The 26,769-nt window shown below is 37.2% G+C and overlaps 1 protein-coding gene across 1 annotated transcript in view; it reads left to right on the top strand.

Moving 5' to 3' along the window:
* The window catches only part of LAMA3 (laminin subunit alpha 3), a 136,598-nt gene that overhangs the window by 4,951 nt on the left and 104,878 nt on the right, over nucleotides 1-26,769 (top strand). The window contains exons 2-8 of the mRNA XM_087891338.1: nucleotides 9,398-9,550; nucleotides 19,826-19,943; nucleotides 20,966-21,084; nucleotides 22,217-22,387; nucleotides 23,413-23,510; nucleotides 24,783-24,898; nucleotides 25,306-25,424. Coding sequence (XP_087747464.1) covers nucleotides 9,398-9,550; nucleotides 19,826-19,943; nucleotides 20,966-21,084; nucleotides 22,217-22,387; nucleotides 23,413-23,510; nucleotides 24,783-24,898; nucleotides 25,306-25,424 — 894 coding nt within the window. The remainder of the gene's footprint in view (nucleotides 1-9,397; nucleotides 9,551-19,825; nucleotides 19,944-20,965; nucleotides 21,085-22,216; nucleotides 22,388-23,412; nucleotides 23,511-24,782; nucleotides 24,899-25,305; nucleotides 25,425-26,769) is intronic.

A 26,769-nucleotide genomic window follows, 5' to 3' on the forward strand; every position in this document is an offset into this window, starting at 1 on the left:
TTAGATAGTTTCTTCATTAGAAGTTTAGGTCAAAACTGTGCCAATTCAGTTTCTATGTCTAATGGTCTGGGAAGAAAAATCCAGACAACTCTACATAGGGAAATATATTTAATCTAATCTAGCTACTCATATCTAAATCATATCGTTCTACTGGTAATTTCATTGTTGAAGCATAGATTGATGTTTCTATGGGTTAAATTAGGTGTTTCATTCTAATGACCATTACTTCTGATTACATAGTTCAGAGAGCAAAGAAGATAGTGAGTGAGCAAAAGGACAATGAGATCTATTCTGGCATATTTGCAATGTGTTAATAAGGGTCTTCAACTCCAGTTGTTTTAAGAAGATCCATTTTTAGGCTTGCTTCAAAGTATTACAATCTCTGTTCTGTTAATATTCAGAGATAACGTTGGTAGATAGAAGTTTTGTAGATAGAAGTTTTCCCAGTTCATTGAGCTCATAGGCTAATTGGTTCCTCTCTTTAGTTCTAGCTGGTTAATTTTCAGATGATACAATACTTAAAAGGAACATAGATCCTGCAGTCCAGGCAATATAGATTAGTCAAAATAATTCCAAAAAGGCTTCAAACCCAGCCTGGGGTTGAAACAGCCTTGGTCTCTCAGGTAGATACCAGGAATGGATGAGAAAAATATATGCCTACTAATGCTTGTATATTTTTCCATAGTTTTTGGTACCATTCTTCCAATAATCCCTCTTACCTGATATACCTTTAGAGGGCACTGAATTATGTATACTTGGTGAATTTTACTTCATGCCTATTGTCTATGGAGTGCTACAAAGTTTCAATGTATTCTCTCACATATAATTGTTTTCAGAAAATTCCCACTTACTCTCTTCTGCAGAATCAGTTGGTAACACTCAGAGACTTGCTTTTAGAGTCACAGCTCACTCAGCCTAATTCCTGCAGAGTCCCTGACACACAATTTAGTACTGCAAATTCGGTATCTCCAAACAGGTTCTGTAGTGGAGATGGCGCATAGCAGAAATCATGAACCTGAGAAAGGGGCAAGGGATGTCCCTAATTTTTGGTCTTCCATTTTTGCTTACTATGCCAAGCTGCTGTAAGGAAAATATCCAGTTAAATTAGAAAGCAAAGTGATTGGAAGTAGTTGAAACAAAGTATTCCTTATTGGCATGTACAGTACAACAACAGTGATCATGGCCTCCTTGCTAAAAGAAACACACAAATAAACCCCAAACAATGAAAATCTACCAGTTATATACATTTGATTTCAAAATAACTGAGCATTGTTATGGAACTGCATCAGAATTATGGGGAGAGTTTTAAGATCTGTAATAGTTGCTAGTCTTCTTTCCCTTGGAGCTTATCTTCCGTAGAAGAAGATTCCATTTGTTAGTGAATAAGTATGTGATTAAACTGTTCATACTGTTTTCAAATGTTAAAAAAAACATTGTCAATCATACTGTGACTTATATAGCTGGAATGTGTTATATAATACTTAGGAGATGACTTTACTGAGATACTATTACATTCCTCTATACTAAAGGGACTGACTTGGATGCTAACCTTGGATGCTAATGGCATTTATAGTGCCCGTATAGTAAGTCATTTCATACCATGGAAAAGGCAGATGTGTGGTTTTAGTTCTCTGTTTGTCTTCCAGAGTTGCCATTCCAACTTGCCTATGTTTTATTCATGCAAAACATATGTTTTATACATGCTTAAGGCATAAAAGGTTTTATTGCTCTGATTTGTTAGTTGTAATTATATCCTATTTTGATACTTAGATGTTGTAATGTTTTAATTGATGGTATTTGCCGATTTAAGAATATTTTAGTACTCTGGTCATAATTAACCCAAAGGAAACCAAAACACATATAGTACTAACCCCAGCCAGTTTCATACATTAGCCTCAACCCCCAATACAGTAAGATCTGTGGTGAAATCCAAATTTTTTTACTACCGGTTCTGTGGGCGTGGCTTGGTGGACATGGTGTGGCTTGGTTGGCGTGGCTTGGGTGTGGCAGGGGAAGGATTCTGCAAAATCTCCATTCCCACCCCACTCCAGGGGAAAGATACTGCAAAATCCCTATTCCCTCCCCACTCCTGTGGCCAGCCAGAGATGGTATTTGCTGGTTCTCCGAACTGCTCAAAATTTCTGCTACCGGTTCTCCAGAACCTGTCAGAACCTGCTGGATTTCACCCCTGAGTAAGATCCAGGATCCAGAAGAAGCTGATCTTTTTCAGTCACCTAACTGTCAACGAGGAGTGGAGCATCTTTAAGTTGGAAAACAAACCATTCCCCAAACTGAGGCAGCAACATAAAAACCATGTTACATGCGCTTCACCCTTTGTTTATTGCTGTGCTGTATTTCTATTGTGAAGTTATCTTTTGAACTTTTAATAGATTTTTGCCCATAAACATGGCCAAGAAAAATTAAAACAATAAAATCCCAAAGTCTCTCCAGGGCAGGTTTATGGATTATGGATTATGAATGCAGAGCTAGGATACCATAATTGTTCTGATTAAGAAGACTACTATATAAAGGAATTAAAGAGCCTCTTGATACGGGTGAAGAAGGAGAGTGCAAAAGTTGGCTGAAACTCAACATTAAGAAAACTAAGATCATGGCATCTGGCCCTCTCAATTCCTGGCAAATAGATGGGGAAGAAATGGAGGTAGTGACAAATGTTATTTTCCTGGGCTCTAAGATCACCTCAGATGGGGACTGCAGCCAAGAAATTAAAAGACGCTTGCTCCTGGGGAGGAAAGCTATGGCAAATCTAGACAGCATTCTAAAAAGCAGAGATATCACCCTGCCAACAAAAGTGCATATAGTCAAGGCTATGGTTTTCCCAGTTGCAATGTATGGACCATAAGAAAGGCTGAGCACCAAAGAATTGAGGCCTTTGAACTATGGTGCTGGAGAAGACTCCTGCGAGTCCCTTGGACTGCTAGGCGATCAAACCGGTCAGTCCTAGAAGAGATTAACCCTGACTGCTCTTTAGAAGGCAAGATCCTTAAGATGAAACTCAAATATTTTGGCGACCTAATGAGAAGGAAGGACTCACTGGAGAAGAACCTAATGCTGGTTAAGATTGAGGGCAAAAGAAGAAGGGGACGACAGAGAATGAGGTGACTGGATAGAGTCACTGAAGCAGTAGGAATGAGCTTAAATGGACTCCAGAGATGGTAGAGGACAGGAAAGCCTTGAGGAATGTTGTCCATGGGGTCGCGATGGGTCAGGCACGACTTCGCAACTAACAACAATATAGAAAAGATGCTAAGCTACATCTTTCAAAAACTGAGCGTTTGTTATGGAACTGCATCAGAATTATGGGGAGAGTTTTAAAATCTGGTTGCCTTCCCTTGGAACTTACCTTCCATGGAAGAAGGCTCCATTTGTCAGTGAATAAATAGGTGATTAAATTGTTTATACTGTACAAATTCTCGCTCTGTTTCATTTCTGCCTCCCTCTTCTAATGAACATCACTGTGGCTGTTACTAGTAAAAACGATTAAAACCAGATTTTGATGTTTTTCTTTGATGCTTAGATTTTTTTTTCAGGTCTAAGCACTTTGTTCATCAAGTGCTGCATAATACCGGCATAAAGAAGGCAAGCCAGTGTTCCCAAACCAGATGCCCTGATGATGTGTTTAGCTACATTTCTCATTAGTCCTAGCATGTCAACTTATCGTTATGGCTAATATAGAGGAGATGAAATCCAATAGTTTTAGAAAGCATTTGGCTGAGAAAGATTGTCCTGGACTGCATTATTGTCTTCCTTATTAAAGGAAACATGTGCTTTCTGTCAATCTTAACTCCTGGCTTCTTTTTCTGTATGATATAGCAATGCTACATCACAATCTACTAATTAGCTGCCATTTCAAGAAGGGTTTAAACATATGGGCCTTCTTTTAATCAACACAAAGACATACATTAGCCAACATAAAGTACTACTCAAGACGTTTCTTGCTTAAAGCTCCTAGGCCAATGTGATAACCAAAGCAGTGTCACTGGGAAACAACATTGTGATATTACCAACCTCTTTTTGCTATAGTGAAAAGGAGAATAGACAGACATCTTTTCAGGGTTGGGTTAGGTTAAAGAAAATAAATTCCCTTCAGGTGTTTTGGCAGCAACTTGTAGGATCTTGTCTGTTAGGAGTCAGAAGAATAAAATCTAACACAGGTGATCCACTATTGCACAACATCAATTCTGCATATGCACTAAGAATAGCTTAAGATGTTTGTTCTGAAAATTAGCTACTAGTCCACTTCTAAATCAACCAATTGTTTGTCATGTATGTACAGTATTTGAGCCACATGCATTTTAGCTGAGTTCTGATAAATTTATATGAATATACACGTGTCTCTCTGCATGAAGACACACACACAAAAGATTCAGTTCTTATTTTTAGGGAACTTTATAATATCTATTGGATATGATATGCTAGAAAATACTCGTATGAACAAGAGGATCAGTGGTGGGATTCAACCGGTGTAACAACCAGTTCGCTGATCACGCGCTTTCACAAATGGACTTTCTTTGTTTTCCTTGAAGACAGTTCATTCTTAACTAAGAAGCTTCAGTTCTAGAACTGAAGAAGCTTCTTTGATGAGCTTCTTTGAAGCTTTCCTTGATCTTCAAGGAAAAACAAAAAAAAAGTCCAGTTGGCTTTTTGAAAAAGCACCTTTGGGACAACCATGACCTGGATGACTGAGAATTTCCATAAATCCATGTTAGATCTTTTCAATCTGGGGAAATTCACTAAGACTACATCACCCAGAATTCTTACCCATCTTGGCCAATTATCCTAAAAGTTACTGTCCAGAACATTTGGATGGCATCAAATTGGTCAAGAGTGATCTAACCATAGGAAAAAATACAGAAGTGCTTCTTTGTCAATTTATGAAATGAAAGTTCTGCAGTTTAATAATTAATGTAGGTATAGACTTGACATTAGAATAAAAAAGAATAGAGTTTTCCTTATTTAACATTTGTCTTGGAGTTTTTGGATAAGAAGTCAGATATGATTTGTGCCAGGTCCAAGATCTTAGTAGGGCTTTTGACAGATCTATCCTGGCACAAGAAAGCATGCCATTCTGCTTGCATATTTGATTGACTGGGAAGCCATCAAAGTCCTTCTCTGCAGTTTTAACAACACCTCATTGAGACACATAGCAAGAATACTTCTTTAGTTTACCTCTTACTGTGGTTCAAGAGGGCTTCTACATTCTTTCAAAAGATTGGGAAATCAGCCACAGCAATGCATATATTGTCATACTGTTTCAACTTGAATGACTAGAATTATTTTCACATAAAAATAGGTACCATGCATTAAATAGCTTAAACCAGGGGTGGGCAATTGTGGGCAATTGTGGGCAATTGAGACAGCCAAGCTGTCTCAGGAATTCTGGGAGTTGAAGTCCACAGGTTGTAAAAGAGCTACAATTGCCCAGCCCTGGCTTAAACTAAAGGTTTAAGTGAACATATCCATACATATACAGATATATCCAGATGAAAGGGATAGATGAGGAAACTAACATATTTCAGATAATTAGAAAGCAAAGATAGACAACATACAGAATTTGAGATTTACCTGAGATTTGTTTATTTTGTTACTTATTTGTTCAATCTGTTACACCTCAATCTGCATAGGGTCTATGCAGTTAACAGATAAAATGTGCTTCTTTTGAGATTTTTTCCAAATTGATGGCTGACAATGCTATGTGTCTACAAGCTAACACTGTATAAACATCCAGGATCCTGGGTAATATTTAATTGTTCTCTTAATTCAACTTTAGCCATTGGCATCATATCTGCATTGATACTTAAATATGAATTCTCAAAACTTTCATGTATACATGCTTTTGAGAAATAATCCATAATTTATGGGACTCCACAGGATTTAAATCAGACTAAATATGTGTCCTGTTGTGGTTTTTTTCTGGGATGAGGCAGCTATAGTGAGTGATTTTATCATGTTCCAACAAAACGGCATACATGGGAGCAAAAAGGGAGAACTATATATACAAAATTTGCGCATTGCAAATAAAAATGTAATTCCTAGCTGCCATCAATACCTTTATGATCATGACTTATCCCTTGTTATTTGTATGTACGCTGAGAGTTTATGCACCAGAGACAACTTCCTTGTGTGTCCAATCACACTTGGCCAATAAAGAATTTTATTCTGTTCCGTTTGTTCCGTTCCATTCCATTCCATTCCATTCCATTCCATTCCATTCCATTCCATTCCATTCTAATAAAAGTAATGAAAAAACTTTACCCTGCCTAAGGTGAGAGAACCATTCCTGGCTAGAATAAGCAATTTTAAATTAATTCTCCAGTATCCCCATAACATTTTCCTTGCAAATCTTCACTGTAAAAGTTTGGCATTTCCTCAATTTCTAATGAGTTTCATAGGATAAAGCAGAGAGGCAATTTAAGATGATGTTTAAATAAATTCAAGTAGTATACTTTACAGTAGGCATTTTTTCTATGAGATAATAATGAAGATCATGATTCAGCAATGATCAGGATAATCCCCTTTCCCTCACCTGCACAAGTAGCTTCCATCCACCAACCCCATTCAAATGCTTTCTGAAAAGACAAATTTTCAATATACCTGTTGATTTCAATAGAACAAATATTATTTTTTAATGTCCAGTTTTGCTCAACTTTTGCCTTTCTATGAGATTTTTGAGACCTTGTCCCTTGAATTTGCCGTTTGGCCTAGAAATTTCTCATCCTCACTGCTTTTAAAGGGTATATATAGTTTTGACCTATGTGATTTAAAGAATTACTAGTGCTATTGTGAATGTATTAACAACGGCTAGAATTGTATTTGCTAAAAATTGGAAAAAGGAGGAAATACCTATAGAGGATAAAGTTATTAAGAAAATTATGGAATGTGCTGAAATGAGTAAATTGACATTTGAAATCAGAGAACAGGAAGATAAACAATATTATATGATATGGGCTTTATTTTATCAATGGATAGATAATAAAGCATGGAAATGAAATATGAAATATGAAATAAATGTAATAAATGTACTAGTATAATATATGAAAAGGTTTTTTGGGGGGGTTGGGGGGGTTTGGACATTAAAAATACCATTGTTAAATAAAGAACAAATGAGAATAATAACATAAAGAGATATAATAGATTGATAAATATGAGAAATTGAATAACTTGTAAATTATGAATATGGGATCGAGCACAAAAGATTTGTAACCGATCGACACACTTTTTGCAATTGTAATGAATGATAGTTGTTTTATGTTCTGTTTAAAATTAAAAAAAAATAAAAAAAAATTACTAGTGCTTTATTTTTGGAATTTCTAAACATAACATTTAGGCAGATCTTTTTTCTTATATGCCCTATATAATGTCAATCTAATACAGAGGATGCAGGTAATCCTTGACTTACGACAACAATTGGGACCAGAATGTTGATTACTTAAGAGAGTCACTCCCAATTTTACAACCTTTTTTTGCTATGTCCATTAAGTGAATCACGATGGTCATTAAGTGAATTGTGAAGTGAATCCGGCTCCCCACATTGACTTTTTTGTTGGAAGCCAGCTGGGAAGGTCACAAGTGGGGATCATGAGTCCCTGGGACCCTGCTATCATTGTAAATATATATTGGTGGCCAAGCACATTTTGATCACATGACTAATCATAAGTGCCAGAACTGGTTTATAAGCCCCCTTTTTCAGTACCATCATAATTTTGAATGGTTGGTAAATGAATGGTTGTAAGTCAAGGATACTCTGTATTTTTTGGAGTATAAGACACAGCTTAGTTTTTGGGGAGGAAAATAGGGGGAAAAAATCTGCCTACCAGGTATTCATCTGGCTAGCGTCCTTAGTCTGGTCAGCTTCAGCACATTAGTTTGCTGGTTTTTTATCCCCTGCTTGGGGATAAAAAACAGCTTCTAAGGCTGTTCTGCCCCAGCTACGGACCACAAAGAACGCAACACACACAAAGTGTCTACAAACCTTAGTTTACTAAAATAAAATCAGTTTTTTTTCAAACAAAGGCTGTTAATTAACTTTCTTAACAGCCTGCAAGAATCCAAAGAATAAATAATCTTAATCTTACTATGGTTGGCAGAAAGCCCAGAAGCAATTTGCAGAGAACTAAGATCAAGACACGAAGGAGAGTGAATGGTTGTTCCCTGCAAATTGCTTCAGTCAGCGTTCCTCCTTAAATAGGCTAAGGGAGTGGCCAGTTAGCCCCAAGCCTTACTCTCGAGGAGACCTCCTCCTGAGGAGCCACTCCTGCCTTTTGGCAGCTCTGCGTGCCCGTACATCGAGAAGAGGCTCCGTGCATCTTCGTCCTCTTCACTTAAGGGAGCTTCTGGAGGTTCTGAAGGCCCTGGCTGAATCCCCACCTCTGGCAACACATCTTCTCCAGCCTCATTGTCTGACTCAAGTGCCAGCTGCACAGGCTGCTGGCGCAGTACCACATCAGCCTCCTCACTGTCCGAATCAGCCACCAGCCGCACAGGCCGCATACGGGCCACAACAACAGCTAAGAGGAAGCAGCAATGAGGAAAGCAGGCAAAGCACGGGGAGATCACTCGGCTGAAAAAAAGCTTCTAAAGAACAGCTGAGAATTGGAGCAAAGCATGGAGATCGCTTCACTCGTTAAAGCACAGTGGAGAGTTGAGGGAGCAGGTAAAGCTGGGAAGATCGCTTCACTTGCTAGTGCCTTGTTAGGGCCTCGTTAGGGCTGAAAAAAAGCTTCAAAAAGTTACATTTGGAGTATAAGATGCACCCAATTTTTCAGCCTCTTTTAGAGGGAAAAAAGGTGCATCTTATACTCAGAAAAATACGGTATGTTACCATGCATTCATGGACCACTTAGGAATACATACTGGAATTTGGGGGAGGATGCATCTTCATCAAAAGTCTAGAAAGATCCTTAGGCTGCTTCCATGAATTCCAGCAGAAATATACCGTAAAGAATGTTCTCTCATGGAAACAAACACATGTGTCTATGCTGCAGGTAGCCTGCCATAAGGAACACGTTCCTGAGATAATGCTAGGAGCAGAGAAGGCATTGTTCAAGACTCAATTAGTCAGCAAATATCAGAAAGTTTTCTAATTATTTTAATTTGAATTTTCTTATTTGGAAGCTCAAGTTAGTGAATTTTGGCTGTAGAGAAGAACATTGCTGACTATTTAAAATCTGATGCCATTTTGACTCACCTTAATTCTGCTTCAGGTAACTGCAGTAAAGCAAGATTTTTGCTGTTGAAGAATCTATTTTTATCTCTATTTCTGAATTAGGCTGTTTTAGGCATTTATGGAGAAATGACTGTACAACTTCTGAATCTTTCAATGCACCAGAATTTGAGTGGTAATTGTTATATCTTTTTGTTTGCCCGTTTGTTTCAGGGCCAGTTTTGTGACTATTGCAATGCTGCTGATCCTCATAAGGCTCATCCAATAGACTATGCTATAGATGGAACAGAACGTTGGTGGCAAAGTCCTTCTCTCTCCTTGGGTTTGAAGTATGATGAAGTGAATGTTACTTTGGATCTAGGACAGGTAAGTATGGTTCTGCTTACTTTGTTGCTGACTTAGTTTGGATTGGTGGAAGTTCTGTGTATGTGGTTCAACATGGAACATGGAAGCATCTTGTTATAAGATGGAATGCATAAACCTTATCAGTCTCTTGCAGCTTTGACATAGGATCAAAATTCATATATTTCCCCGTTGATATGATAAAAAAATTGCCCTTCAATTTTGCAGCCTTTGAGAGGTAAGTCAGGTTGAGAAACTATGCCTAGGTTTTATTTATTTGTTAAATTTATATGTTGCCCATATAAAGATGACTCATATAAAGATAACTCTAGGTGGTTTACAATAGACTAAAACATTATAAAACATTAAAATTAATATCAGTGACAATTAAAGAAAAGGTGAAAACGAGAGCATGGACAGTCTAGCGGTGGACTTTTGTCTCTCATTCAGTCTACCACCTCCAGAATAGCATGCTCCCATCAGGGTCCCAAGTCAATTGGCAAAGCCAGGTTTTAAGGCTATTCCAGAAGGCTAGAAGATTGAAGTCAGATTTCACCTCAGAAGGCAAGATGTTCCAGAGGGCAGATGCCACAGCAGAAAAGGTCTTCTCCTTGATCCCCTCCCCAGCTAAAATTCCTTGGTTGGCAGGATCAGAAGAAAGTCTTTTCTGTAAGCACAAGTGGAGCAGGGCAGTCCCATTGAGGTGAGATGGTGCCACAACATAATCCCATGCCAGGTTCACATATCATACAAGTCACGGCCTTCTTAACCATGGTTTAATGAATAAACTACAATTGGCTAGGTTTACATCTCATATTAAGTCATAATTGATTTCTGAATTCCAACAGAATGTTAAAATAATACACAATATAAACAAATTTATATCTATGTTTTGCTAAAGAAACCAATTCATAATAATACTAGGTTATCACATTTAGTAGATTAGTACAATATAACAATAAAACTAACAAATTCAAAGGAACCATAGGCTAATAAATTAAAATCAACAGAGGATTTCTAACAAGGGTGCATAGGGTTAGACATCAAAGTCCTTAAACCCTTTCTCAGCTGTTCCTGTTGTTGTTTCTATTGTGCTGGTGGAGCCCATGCTGGGGTTTAATCCAGTTAGCTTGTTTGTTCTTTTTTCTTCCTAGGGAAACATGCATTGCATTGTTAGGAAACATTAGTTCTACTACATGGTAAGCCACTCATTAAAATACGCACAATTAGAGGAAAGGTGTTGCAAACAGATCCAAATACTTTTTGAAAAACGCCATGTTCCTCTTATTCTCTCTGTGATTAATTCCCCTTCCTATATGATAAATATAGGATTTCAGATTTCATTAAGGTGGGGGAAGTGTTGTGGAACAAAATCTTCTCATGTTTTCTCTCCTGCAATGTAAAAAAACCTAAATGTGTTTTTGGATTGCATGCAAAGGGGAGAGTCTAGCTGCCCATATTCATAAAGGGTATTGTTTAGCATACTTCCTGGGCTGTGATAATTGTTGAAGCTGGTTTTGTTTATAAAGTCTAACCAAAAAGCATGAAAGGAAAAAATGTATATAAAATTCAATGGTACTATTTAAAATGAGATTCATAGTAATTAAACCAAAGGAAATATAGCCACAGTTAGTTCCTTTTCTCAATGGCTAAATTCATATATCATACCAAGCTATGACTTTTAAACCATGGCTTGTTGACTTGGGTGAGTTAATTTCTCAAGTTAAGTCAGAACAAAGCTAAACTAGGGTGGCTAGATCCAAGCTAGTTACAAAGAGTTTTATTCTTCCTCCAGTAATTTGATCAGCGTTTTTTGGGGGGGGATTTGATTCAGTTATTTTAATCTTATATTTTTAATGTGTCCTTTCTGGAAAAAAAGTGAATCAGACAACATTCTCCATTTGCTTAGCCTTTGAACCCAGATTTTTAGGACAAAGTGCTCAAAGCATTTTTGTTTTCTTCTATATGCAGTTTTTAAATTCCTAGTTCTGTCTGTGTCAAAATCAATGCATTTTTCAAAGTTCATAGAAAATGAACCAAATGAAATCCTCATTCTATATAAATTAGTGGCCCATCACAAAAATAATAGTAGGGGGAAATTTCCAGTCATGAAGACACTTCCTAGGGAAGGGAGGGAGGGAGGGAGGGAGGGAGGGAGGGAGGGAGGAAGGAAGGGAGGGAGGGAGGGAGGGAGGGAGGGAGGGAGGAAGGAAGGAAGGAAGGAAGGAAGGAAGGAAGGAAGTCATAGACATTGTTCTGTTCTACTGCAGCACAGTGATAGGCTGGTTCATATTAAGCAATATGTTAACACTGCAAGTGAATAACAGGTTACTAGAATTCCAAGCTGTTATGTAATATACTTTGCCCACAATAAAATACTGCAGGTAACAATGCAATCATCAACCTGGCTACCATTTCTGATTCTTTTTGTCCTGTTTTCTCTCCTCCCAGTTCTTCTATTGCTATTTGCTGCTTTACTTGTATTCTTATCTTAGCTACATCCTTCTCCTCTTCCCTTCAGTAAGTATAGTTCCTTCCAGATGTATGCTGAGTCTTGGAAAATATATCCTTAGCTTTTCAAATACTCAGCTTAGTTTCTAGGAGCCATATGGACTCACATATAAGCCAAGGATTTTAGGTGTTCAAAATACATCCCAAAATCAGGTTAGGTGTGTCTGCAGATGAGCTTATCCATAAGTATAAGCAAACTTTTAAAAGATCTATATTTCTTGCATTTATTCACAGTTAAGCCTATTGCGGGTAAGCCAATCTTTGATTTTTTTAAAAACTAAAATGCCATTAAAATGCGGATCAGTTTAACCATAGGTGGTACACTTTTCATGGTATTTCTGTTTAAAAATTCAAGGATTGACCGATACGTGAGTATATATGTATATATATTTTGTGTTCTGCCCCAGCTACACACAATGCAGCACACACAAACTCTTATTTTACTCAAAAACTTAGCACACACAAGAACGCAGCACACACAAAGCTTATTTTACTCAAAAACTTAGTCTTTATCATTCAAAGGCTGTTAATGAATTGTCTTAACAGCCTACCAGAATTCTAAGATAAGGTAATCACAGTCTTACTAGAGTTGGCAGAAAGCCCAGAAGCAATTTTGCAGACACGAAGGAGAGTGAACTAAAGTTGTTCTCTACAGCTTGTTGCAAGTGGCATTCTTTCTTAAATAGGCTAAGGGAGTGGCCAATTAGTCCAAAGCCTTACTCTAGAGGAGACCTCCTCCTGAGGAATCACTCCTGCCTTTTGGCAACTCTGCATTGAAAAGAGGCTCCTCCTCTTCATCCTCTTCACTTAAAGGAGCTTCTGGAGGTTCTGAAGGCCCTGGCTGAATCCCTGCCTCTGGCACCACATCTTCTCCAGAATCCTCACTGTCCGACTCAAGCGCCAGCTGCACAGGCTGCTGGCGCAGCACCACACCAGCCTTCTTGTCGTCGGAATCAGCTACAATCTGCACAGGCTGCTGGCGGGCCACAACATTTTGCCTCTTTTCTTTCTACATTGGCAAAGGCCCGTTTTCCTTAGGCATGCAGAGCTTGAGAGGTGAGTGACGTTAGCAAAGTAAGACTCGTGAAGGATTCATGGGTTGTGAAATTTTAAGCCTCTCAGGATCACCTGAGTCATACTGTATGTGAGTTGGGCAACTATATAAAATTGTTGGATAAATAATAAAAGTACTCTCTGTAGAACTCACAAATGTAGTGACTCAGAATACCCATGGCTTCCAACCGTCCCTCTAAGTTGCCCCTAATTTTTAGCAGCACATTCATAAAATCTTATGAAGTATTATGAAGTATTGTGGTAAAGTTCTCAGTCTCTTAAATTCTACACAGCTTCACGAAGTGGATCTATATTGCTGCCTATCCCACTTCTTACTGGACAGGGTGTGTTTTTCCCAGATGACAAAGTGTGAGTTCACCAAATACAGGCCTTATACTTTCTCCAAAATGCAGTGAAGCAGCTTAAAACAATATGATTGAGGAACAGTACAAGATACTAGATTTCCATTGCCCCAGGTAAAGTACTAGACACATTCATAAATGCATGCACAGACATGTACACTTAGGTACACCTCTATAACAAGATCAGTGGTGTGCAGAAAATGACAGAAAAGTACACTAAAATATTGAATTTTTTTGCACCCATTGATTTAAGATACAGTCAATTCATATTAAATACTATACTTAGAAAATATTCTGATTTTCAGAGCAATTAAGCAGAGGATTGTGCTGTTAAGAAAATCTGTGGGATCTGCTTCTTGAGTAAGTGGTAAAAAAATTTACAAGCATCCTCTGAAGAAGCTTTAAAAGTAGATTATTTGGCCAGTAGTTTTGTTATTTACTGTAGGTTAAATAATTTGCAAAGATTTTTCCCTCCCTCCCTCCTTTCCTTTCCTTTCCTTTCCTTTCCTTTCCTTTCCTTTCCTTTCCTTTCCTTTCCTTTCCTTCCCTTCCCTTCCCTTCCCTTCCCTTCCCTTCCCTCCCCTCCCCTCCCCTCCCCTTCCCTTTCAAAAAATATCATTCAATATGTTCAATGTTAAAATGTTTTGCCTCCATCCTGTATTAATTAATCAAATGTAAGTGTTTGTCTCCTTTCATTGTAATCTGTAGTTCAGGGGCCACCAACCTTTCAGACCACAGGAACCACTAAATTCATAATTTTAAATTCCGGGGACCACTAATATGCTTTTTAAAAAAATGATAAATAGTATTTAGTGCAATATAAAAAATGCAATTTTTTCTGTGGACCACCAAAATCTTCTCATGGTCACCAGTTGATGACCACTGCTATAGTTTGTTCTGGTACCCCCTAGTGCCCAACCATTAGAGTCACATTCTATCATTTTTAAAAAAGAGAAATCAAGACAATAGCATTTTCCCATGGGAAGGATTCTTATAATTAGTTCCAAAATCTTATTTTAAATTCACCTGGACCATTAGTCTGTTTGTAACTTTCAAAAATCAAAGTCCCAACCCCTCTTTTGTAATTATTCCAAAAGAATGTTTCATGGCCTTAAATTGGAATTGAAAACTTCTTTCACTATGGATTGAAGGAAAATCATCCAGTGCTATAAAACCTGTTGATCCAAAGGTTCCTACTAGCTGAAAACTAGTTAACAAGCAATTTCAGAATGGGATTACAAACGGGAGTATGCAAACCTAGTGCAATTAAAGCAAAAAGACATCTATTCCCTTGTCTTCCTGAACTGTTAGTGCTGGCTGGGGGATTCTGGGAGTTGAAGTCCACCCATCTTCAAGCTTCCAAGGTTGAGAAACACTGCCTTAGAAGAAGCAATTCTAGACAGCTCTTGTGGATGATCTCAAGTCTTCTCCTTGTCTGGAGAGGAATTATGAAAAACCATTCCACTTGCTTTGCATGAATTCTTCATTCTGTCACAATTGTCAGATCTGTTTTTAGGGGAAATATCTTCAGTCTACAATTTCTTCCCTGGAAGTTCAAATAAGATGATTATTCTTACCAAAAAAAAGTTGCCCTGTGGTTCCTGTACAGTAGAACCCTTTTCAGTTCTGAAACTGGTACCTAGAAAGGTGTATGAAATAATTAACTATTCTTAATGTAATATAGAACAGCAAACTACTTTAATAACATCACAATGCTAACACCAATTCTTTTCCCTAGTTAGAATTATTTTTGATTCAATATCCAAGCTAAGAAAAATAGACCTTATGGCAGGGGTGAAATCCAATTTTTTTCTCTACCAGTTCTGTGGTTGGTGGGTGTGGCAGGGGAAGGATATTGCAAAATCTCCATTCCCACCTCACTCCAGGGGAAGGATACTGCAAAATCTCCTTTCCCACCCCACTCTAGGGTCAGCCAGAGGTGATATTTGCCGGTTCTCTGAACTATTCAAAATTTCCACTACTGGTTCTCCAAAACCTGTTAGAACCTGTTGGATTTCACCCCTGCCTTATGGCTTCATGAAGTCCTTTATCAGAAGAACTGACTGACTGAAGAAAGTTGAAAAACCTTCCTGTCTACAAAGTGTCCCTTGAAAATCAAACCACACCCCATGGTGCTCTTCCTTCCAGAGAATTCAAGTTCCTGCTTGTTTCCAGATTTTTTTTCCCAAAATCTTCTTCCCTTCCTTAATTTTTCTTTAATATTTATTTGCAGGTCAGTGTCCTACTCAAATTGCACAGACTGCAAGGATCTTGAAAAAAGTTATATTATCTTTTTTTACTGTGTTGCAATATAATTATTTCTGAGTTGTTTAACATTGCACCCATAAGCAGCTAGCTAAAAGGGTCAAGAAACATCCCTAGTTTTTGATGTGGATTGCTAACTTCTGTGTGCAGGTTCAGCCTTGCCTGCCTGATGAGGAAACTTCTCTGAAGCATTTTCTTCCTTCCTTTTCTCTGCATTATAGACAAAAACAGGGAAGTACTATGTGCAGTCAGGCTTCCAGAATAACAAGTGCCCTTGTTAGTACCCTAACAAGTATTACAAGTACCGCAAAAATGTGGCCTGGTTCAAATAAGTCACTTTTCGCTGGTGGATTAGAAATTAAAACAGGGGGTGGGTGGGTCAGAGAAGGTCAACAAAAGTACTTGAGGATACACCCTACAAAGGTAGACTGAAGAAACATGGGATGTTTAGTCTGGAGAAAGAAGAATGAGGGGAAATTTACCAGCTATGTCCAGGTACATGAAGGGAAACTACAGTGAAAATAGTCAAGAGCTATTTTTCATTTTATGTTGTGGGCCCACTGGATGGAGAAAAATGGCAGAAAAATATATATATTTATATTCAGCAAACTACTAGATTTGTTTATAACATCTCTATTTTGGAGACATAATCCAAGCAATCCCAACATATTACAAGCTGTTATTTTTCCTGTCCATTGAGAGAATTTCTGATTTCCCTGTGGCTTGACATTGACGATGTTAAGGTTTTATGGAAAGACAACCTCAACAACTTTGAGAAATAAGTAAAAACCGAGGACTAGAAGGCTAAAACTATCTCGTATTCCCTTATCTAGATGTACTGGTTCATCATCATCAAATACACAGTTGGCTTACCTACTTTAATAAATTTGGCTAATATTAAAGTGTAAACAGTTGAAGATTATGACAATGTTCCAAGCAAAATAACATGAAAATAAATGTTGATAGAAGGTTTAAGACAAGTGAAACTGAAGGCTTGTGTAATAAAAATTGCTTACTCTAGAGTAATTTTACTGAATTTAAATATATCCTTGATTCAGGAAACTAGTTACATATACCCCATATTTTTTTATTAAAACATTTTTATGTTTGGTTAGTGTATCACACTGATGAAATTTTCCTTAGTTTACTATGGACATATCCAATATTAATATTTTGGACACATTTTTGGGAAGTAGAATAATTGAAAAACATATCCCTGCTAAGGCATGAGTTATGGATATGATATTTTTAAAAATCCAATTCTTCTCACCCTTCTAACAGTATATCTTGCTTTTGGGATATGTTTTGTTTTGCTCAGAGAGACATGCAATTCTCACATTTGGCATCCTCACCTCTGAGGAGGGCTTTTTTTCCTTAATTGTAATGCCAGAACACCAGTCTTACTGAAGACTCCAGATGGGAAAAGGGCAAGCATAAGACATTGTATTACCTGAATGCAGCAGCAAATGAAGATCTTCTACCAGATCAAGAAACACAATATCCAAAAGAATACTACTATAATTATTTTGAAATAGGAAGCTGTAAAATCCCACAGATGATGAAATCCTATTTCATCATCTGGATAGTACCATGTTTAAAACACAGTAATAACCATAGTTTCCCTAATGGAAAATGGGATCACCTGTCTTCCTGCATATTTCTGTCCTGGGAAAAAAAAGACATGCTAAATTTACTGATAAGTAAACAGTGATACATTTAAATAATGTTGTACAACATGTTACATCTTAATATAATTAGAATATTGTGAAAACTCCGCCAATAGTATTTTATAGGATAATCCAGGGGTGTTAAACTGGTGGCCTATGGGCTGGATGCGTCATGCGCAGGTCATGCCCACCCCAGCTCCGCAAAGGGAAAAACCGTTGCGATACGTCATGCCGTCACATGATGCAGCAACATGATGCAGCAAGTTTGACACCCGTGGTATAATCTATATTTAAGCAAGTTATAATCGAGTGAACTGCAGTTTTAGAAATATAGTCTTAAACTCTAAAGCCGCCCTGAGTCTCCGGGAAAGGGCGGCATATAAATCGAACCAATAAATAAATAAACAAATAAACAAATAAAAATATTTATCCAATTTTGACTCATCAATAGCAGTGGGTACATTATGGAATAAATAATAATGAGCAGACTCACTAATAAAGGTGCCTGTCAGGTGTCCAAAGGTGTGAATTTCAGTCTCTATCATTTCAGTAGCTTGTCCACTCCTCAGATCAGCTGACAATCAGTAAAGTTCTAGTACAATATACTTAAAGTAACAAAGTTAGAGAGGGCTAGTAACCATACTGTGGTGATATTTTAGATTATTTATACTACTGTCTCAAACTTCCCCACCAGTGATGCTTAAGATCACTTAAAAAATACAATTGTTGGATAAAAGTAGAATAACTGAAACAAAGAACAAATATAAAATAAAACTAAAGTGCTTAAACTATTACATGAATTCATGTAAAACCAATTACATTGTTTTACCAATCAGCCAAAGGCATTGTTACTAAAGTGAACATACTGGATTTTAAACATTAATGGAAGACAAAATTCTCAGTGGTTACTTCCCATATCAAGACCAGTATGCTTTTCCATGTCATACACTGGAAAACGAGTGCATTTTATGACCTGCTTATGGATTTCCTATAGGCAGAGATAGTCCACTGTGAACATAGAATAGAAGCCTAGTAGCCAAGTTAAAAAATTATTTGCTCTGCTTTGGGATAGATAATCTTACACATTTATGGCATTTTCTCATACTAGATTGAATTATGAATCCATTAAAATCACACAACCACCTGTTTTGACTGGCAGTGGTTCTCCAGGCCTCAAGCCAAGAAAGAGTTTTCACATCATTTATTAGCTAATCCTTCTTGCCTGGGATTGAACATGGGAGCTTTGGCATGCAAAACATGCTTCCTGAAGTCCCCCCCCTTTTTTTTCCTTTTAAAGATTCTGAGATTTTATTACAGACAATAAAATATTTATATGAGTCCTCATCACCTTTCTTATCAGTTCTTTGTATGTCCATGTAATTTTTTTTCAGTTGAATCTCAATGATTTAGTAAAAGGAATTTTAAGGCGAGAAATTCAAAATATTGTAAAATGTCTTGGGATGATATTTTAATGACAAGCTTTTCTGTCTTGAATGAGTACGTTTGATTCATCAATTCTTTCAGATATTAAACTATACTTTGGATGGTGCGATCTCATTGTACTTCCCCCAGGGCAATTGTTCTATTGACAAAGCCTACCTACATTTCTTTTTATTGATTTATCTAACAGTAACTTTATGACTGTCTCTGAAATTCTTTGTTTTTTTAGTCTGTTCAACAAAGTCTGACTAGATGAACCTTGATCTATATTGATAAATAGAAAGGTGCAGTGTTTTTTGAACAAAGGCCCACAGTTAACCTTTGATTGGCATACCATAATTTTAAAAATGGATGGTTCACATCAGAAATGAAATGAAATTTGAATTCATCCAATTTATAGTTAAATATAATTATAATTTAATTTAGTTAATATACATTATATTCCACTTGTGTATAACTTTTCTCTGTTATCACTCTAGATTTTAATTCGCTAATAATTTTTGAAAATCTCTTGGGGTTGCCCTCAAAGGTACTTCTCGTGTCTAATGTCATTATTTTCAATTCTTAAGTTAGTAAATGTCAAATGATCACTAGCTAATTCATATATAATATCAAATAGCAATAGTAATAGCACTTAGACATATATTGCTCCATAGTGCTTTCCAGAACTCTCTGAATGATTTACAATATCAGCATATTATTCCCAACAATCTGGGTACTAATTTTACTGACCTCAGAAGGATGGAAGGCTAAGTCCACCTCAAGCCCATCAGGATCAAACTCCATACTGTGGGCAGAGTTAGCCTGCAATTCTGCATTCTAGTCACTATGCCCAGGACAATATTAATCTTATGTTAATGATTCCCCTAAAAGTACATGGGATACCTAAAAATGGATACCAGCTCACTACCAATAAAAAAACCTAGCTTACTCATTTTACTATATAGTATCATAGTTCTGTCAGGTATATTCTAATGTTCTTTTATATATTTTATTACCAGTTGTTCCATGTGGCCTATGTCCTCATCAAATTTGCAAATTCTCCTCGTCCAGATTTGTGGGTATTAGAGAGATCAATAGACTTTGGAAGAACATATACACCATGGCAATATTTTGCCTGTGAGTATGAATCACAGCTCTTTCAATGTTTATAGTACTTTTTTTCTTTAAAAAAAAGAAAAGAATTCAAGCTAATTGAATTTTATAGAGTTAGCCATGCTGAATTGTACACAAAATGAGTCTAAAATGCTGTTCCCTAATTCATAGTTAAGGTAAACAATAAAGCCAGATAACAGTAGTGAGATCAAGATACTTTATGGCTCATGCCAGTAGTGGGTTTCAAATCCCGTTGCTACTGGTTCACTCGTGGACGAGCGTGTGCTTCTGTGCATGCACAGAGATGTCCGGGCGGGTGGGCCAGTGATGGGTTGCCCCCGGTTCGGACTGGTTCACAAGAACCAGTAGTAAAACAGGCGGAAGGCCCCGCCCACTGCCCCGGATGTCTTCATTGGCGATCTGCGCATGCGCAGAAGCAAGGCACGTGCGTGAGCGAACCGAGCACATGTGTGTGAACCCGTTGTGAACCGGTAGTAAAGGTAAGTAGAGCCCACCCCTGGAGTGGGCGGAACCTCCCGCCACCGCTACCGGTTCGCCTGATCCGGGATGAACCGGTAGCAACCCACCACTGGCTCATGCCTATGATAACCCAAAGTTTTTGTTACTGTGTAAAAGAATTCATAAGGTGGCTTCATTCTCTTCAGAACTAATGTGGATTCTATATAGCTTACTGTTTACCTGCGTTTTCCATCATTCTGTTCCCTGATTCAGATTCATTAGACATTAATATTTTAGTAAACCAAGAATACATTCACACAACTTTATGAGAATATCCATACACTTTGGAGAAACTAAGAGCAAGGAGGAAGACTTCAGATGCCAAAACTGCTCCAACATGAACTCTTATGCTTTGATGATATCATGTGTCTTACTTATAAATCTTATTATCAAGACTAGAAGACTTATTAACAAGACTTCTGTGCATGCACAGAGATGTCCAGGCAGGTGGGTGGAACCCAGGGGTGAAATGCAATTAAAACATACCAGAGACTGAACTAAAAGTGATTTTATTTTTAAAAAATTAGATTCTAAGGCAGACTGTTGGGAACGTTTCAGAAAAGAAGCTAACAGTCCTCTCAGAAAGGATAATGATGTCATTTGCACAACAGAATATTCTCGGATAGTGCCTTTAGAAAATGGAGAGGTAAGCTAAAGTCATCGATGTTCTAATGCCTGCCATTCTGCCATTGTTCAAATGTTATTGCATGTATTATTTCAGTACTTCTAGCATCATATATTCTAGGAACTTGGTTTGTAATTATCTGTGAATATTCCTCCTCATATCTAGGGTCACATTTGCTGCTCTAGGCTATTCTAAGTTACAGTACTGATCATTCATTTTGAGACTACTATTTTATTTTTTATACACCGTTATTTTTATATAACCACCAAACCAAGATGAAACAAATATCTTAGTTTGGAATTAGGAGCATCAATATAAAGATAGACTTGTTTCTCATATCAGTCGGTTTTCTTAAACCAATAAAATTTTACTGGTATGAATAAAATTTCCAGTTTGCTCATAAAAATGTTCCATGAACTAAATTCTAAGTTAGCAGAATTTATTCGTATTCTACAATGAGCTTTTGTTAAGAAGAACTCTGAACCTGCTGTTGCTGATGGGGAAGTTCCATAAGAACATTGTGTATATTCTTTTTGCTATAAAAAGCCTTTGATTAAAAGAAACTTTTTCTACTTATTTACGTATTTCTTGACTCTTCATGCTACAGCAGGAAATAAATACACATTGATCAGTGTTAACAGTATTCAGTCCTCTAGTGATGTATAGATACCTATTACTGATATTTGTAATAATCATAATCAATTCTTTTGAGCATATTGTTATTTATTAAATTTTTATTCTAGTCAAATGAGCAATCAATGTTAAGATGTTAATCGTCCTTTAGTTTATCATGAAGTGTGAACTTAACCAATATGTCATCAAAGTTTGAAAATATGACAAGACATAACTTGACAACTTACAAGGGTTTCTTTCAAGTTCCACCTGACTTTTTAAAGAACTTACACATCATCCAATTAACCATTTGAGAATGGACAAGCCCTTTCAAATGGATGCCAATATACCCTCAAAATTTCATGTGTTCAACCCCCAAAATGGATTACTAATGGGAAAGTCAACATAAGATGGATGGAGAGAAAGATTAAAACATAAGATGAATGCTAAAATCATTTATAGATGTATTGTTAACAATTTTTAAAAATATTGAAAATAAAGCAGATACTATTGATTTACCCTTCTCTCTTTTTTGAATCAGATTGTGATATCCTTGGTAAATGGTCGTCCAGGAGCAAATAATTTCAGCCATTCTTCCATACTTAGAGAGTTTACTAAAGCCACAAATATTCGTTTACATTTCCTCAGAACCAACACTCTTCTTGGACACTTGATCTCTAAAGCTCAGCGGGATCCAACTGTGACACGCAGAGTGAGTTCCTGGTTTTTTTGACAGAAGGAATCCAATAGATAATAATGGCGTTATTTTGTAAAACCTTTGACCAATTTTTAACCAGCTTGTTCTTACTATTGATAATTTAGGATATAACATCCCATTTAATTTTCCATATTATACTGTTGCATATTGCTTGAAATTCAGATAGAGTGCAAGAGCAACGAACTCAAAACCCTTTCTGTGTGCATGTTTTCATTGATGGTAACTTTTTATTGAGTAACAATATTGTCTATTGAGTTTAGCTCTTGTAAACCAGCATAATCTTTACAGGGTGTTAGGCAAAGTCATTGTACACCAGTAGTGGGTTTCAATTTTGGCCGCTATCAGGTGCACGTGCTGCTTCTGTGCATGTGCAGAAGCTTCTGCACATGCGCAGAGATGTCCGGGTGGGTGGATGGAGCCTCCCTTCCGCTGCCGCTACCGGTTCGCCTGATCCAGGGCGAACCAGTAGCAACCCACCAACATTGTGCACACTTCTTGTACCCAAGAGACTTCTAAAAAACTTGAGATGGCAAAGGAAGGTACAATATTTGTATCTGGAAACATCTCCACTTCCGCAGCATAGCAATTTGAATGGGCTCTTATCTGTCACTAAAATATGACTAATCCCTGTTAATGGATAAATTTACCTTGGCAATCTAAAAACTTCTTTACAATAACACTTTATATCCCCAAAACCACAATTTTCTTCTTGAATGTATTATGAAGATTAAATTCCTGCAGACTTTTAATGTAGGTAAAAGACTTGCATTGATGAAAGAGGGTAAACTTCTCAATGTATTTCATTAGTGCATTTTTATGACAGTTAGGGTTGCATAGTAAGAAAGAGGATCCTTAAGCAAATATATTGTGGGAACCCTAACACCCCCATTCCAAAAGAATAAAATATTTTGGGAAATATTAAAAAAAGGCAGGATAGAATATTTCCCCTAAAGGAGAAATTTTTTAAAAATAGATTGTTTCTGCTATTGTCTACAAATCTTATTTTTTCTGTTATCTAGTACTACTACAGTATAAAAGACATCAGCATTGGCGGACAATGTGTTTGTCATGGGCATGCTTATGTGTGTGCTGCAAAAACTGATCCAGATTCCTACAGGTAAAGTAACCAACTGTACAATCAAAACAACAGTTCTTATAAATGATTTTTGTTTATGTTTATAAAATGATGGCAGTGATTTGGGGATTGTCCTTGCTCCAAAATCTCAGATTATAATAAAGGTTATTCATTCATCCATCCCCATGGCTATGATAGAATGAGTTTTGTTGGAAAAAACTATTAGTCTCCCGTATGGGAGATTTTTTAGTACAAATGTGGGATATACATTTCATAAATAAATATGTTAACATTTGAATTTGTATTATCATTGTATTAGGAAGGGGTCTCCAAACTTATCAACTAAAGACTTGTGGACTTCAACTCCCAGAATCCCCCAGTCTGCATGGCTGGCTGGGGAATTCTGGAAGTTGAGTTTACAAGTCTTAAAGCTGACAAGTTTAGAAACCCCTGGATTAGGACATATTCTACCATATCTCATGACCTAAAATGGACACCCAACATCAAAAATGCACAACAAAGAATGTTATTTCTGCGCCAACTCAGAAAGCTCAAACTGCCCAAGGAGCTGCTGATACAGTTCTACAGAGGAATTATTGACTCTGTCATCTGCACCTCTATAACTGTCTCGTTTGGTTCTACAACCCAACAAGACAGACACAGACTTCAACGGATAATTAGAACTGCAGAAAAAACTATTGCTACTAACCTGCCTTCCATTGAGGACCTGTATACTGCACAAGTCAAAAAGAGGGCTGTGAAAATATTTACAGACCCCTTGCATCCTTGACATAAACGGTTTCAACTCCTACCCTCAAAACGACACTATAGAGCATTGCACATGCACACCAGAACAACTAGACACAAGAACAGTTTTTTTCCCGAATGCCATCACTCTGGTAAACAAATAATTCCCTCAACACTGTCAAACTAGTTACTAAGTCTGCACTACTATTAATCTTCTCATCATTCCTATCACCCATCTGCTCCCACTTATGACTGTATGACTGTAAACTTGTTGCTGTATCCTTAAGATTTATATTGACTGTTTCCCTATGACTATCATTAAGTGTTGTACCTTATGATTCTTGATGAATGTATCTTTTCTTTTATATACACCGAGTGTGTATGCACGAAGACAAATTCCTTGTGTGTCCAATCACACTTGGCCAATAAAGAATTCTATTCTATTCGATAACCTATATATTATTTTTTAAAAAACATCCCATAAAGAAATAAGATATGAAAAGTACAACAAAAATCATGAAAAGTGCAAAAGGTGAAATTTAACTGAGAATTATTTAATAATTATAGGTACCAATGTGAATGCCAACACAATACTTGTGGGGAAACCTGTAATCGTTGCTGTCCAGGGTATAATCAGAAAAGTTGGCAACCTGCAACAGCCAGCAGCCCAAATCTCTGTGAACGTAAGTCATGCAGAAAGACAAGTGTTGCTTTAATGTAAAGACAGGTCACATTTGCAAGGTTTACATTGTATAATAATAACAATCATGTAAATGGTAAGTAAAACAAACAGATATGAATCCCACGGTGGCCCTGTATTTCTTTAGATTTGACTTGTGATTCTGCAATTTTCTAGAGCAATTAAATAGCCTTTTTTATCTCTTGTATCAAGCTAACTTGATTAAAGTTGGTAGGTGGGAATGCTTCTTGATTCAAGCTGAGCACATATTATCTGCCTTGCTGCTGATTGTGAAAAAGTCAGGTTGTATGTGCAATTTGTGATGCTATTTTTTTTTTTTAAAAAAATCAGTGTTCCATTGCTCATTTTCTTCTTTTGTTAAAAAGAATTTTAACCCACCATTTTTCTCAGCCTGCAACTGTCATGGCCACGCCCTTGACTGCTATTATGATCGTGAGGTTGAACGACGTAAAGAAAGCTTAAATCTTCATGGACAGTATCAAGGGGGAGGAGTCTGCATTGACTGTCAGGTAAATCCCCTGTAACACCTTTTGTAGATTGATAAGTACATGAAAGTTGCAAAATGGCATGCTGAACTTCAATTGTTCTGGCTAGAGAAAAAAGTAATTTTCTATCACTAAAAGCTTTATTCAATTTTGATTACTAACTATGCAGGACTATTCTGTAGAATTGAAATGTTTTAGGTTAGCAGGCCTATTTCTATGATTACATGGTTTAGATAGTGATTGGGCCCTCTCGGCAGTCACGTGACTGAGCTTCAGGCACCCAGCAACACATCTGCATTTACAGCTGTCCCATGGTCATGTGATCACATTTTATTATGGCTTTGCTGAAATCCGACACTTTCAGTTTTCAACAAAATGCTGTCTATAGCGAACCTTTGGTTTGCATAATGACTGCAGTGTTCATTTAAAGACCGGTGCAAAAAAGGTTGTAAAATTTTAGTCATTAAGATATATGAATGTACTGTACCATTGTCATCTCCTGCCATCCTCCCATCGTCCGGTGCACTCGCACAGAGCGGGCCTCCTCAGGGTGCCGTCAGCCAGACAATGTCGGCTGGCGGCCCCCAGGGGGAGAGCATTCTCTGTGGGAGTGCCGACCCTCTGGAATGGGCTGCCCACTGGCCTCAGGACAGCCCCTGACCTCCTTCCGCCGCGAATTGAAGACGTGGCTTTTTCACCAAATGGGCTGAATCCGTAGGGTTGATTTTTAAAAAAATTTTTTGAATTTGAATCTATTTTAATCAATTTTAAACTGATTTTAATGTTTATGTAATTTTTATGTTCCTTTTGTAAGCCGCCCTGAGTCCTTTGGGAGAAGGGCGGCATATAAATTACATAAATAAATAAATAAATAAATAATGATATATGAATGTATTGTAATGGGACGACACCATTACAGTCTTAATTTGAAGACTATGTATGTCTATTCCATCAGTAAACAGTTTTAATGGGTAGAAAGTTCCTCCTGATGCATAGCTGAGCTTACTTCCTTGAAGTTTTAACCCACTGGTTCTGGCTCTGTCCTCTGGGCAATAGAAAATATGTCTACTTCCATTTCTGTGCTATCACATTTCTCTTCAGTTGTCTTTTCATTAGGCTACATCCTTGAACTGTTCCTTGTGGGGCTTGTTTTGCAGACTCCTAACCATCTTGGTTGTCCTCTGAGCTTGAATAGTTGTTTCTGTCCTTTTGAAATAGGGTGCCTAGAACTGAATTCATCTTCCATATAAGGATGGTTTTATTATAATTGATAGTTATAATTTTAAGTGTTTTATATCAATGCTATGTTGGAATAAAACCAAAAAATAGAAATCCCCCAAATCTGATGAGATCTCATATTCAGATATTT

Source organism: Pantherophis guttatus, chromosome 3 (genome assembly GCF_059756535.1).
Source record: "Pantherophis guttatus breed Tessera chromosome 3, ASM5975653v1, whole genome shotgun sequence".
NCBI lineage: Eukaryota > Metazoa > Chordata > Lepidosauria > Squamata > Colubridae > Pantherophis > Pantherophis guttatus.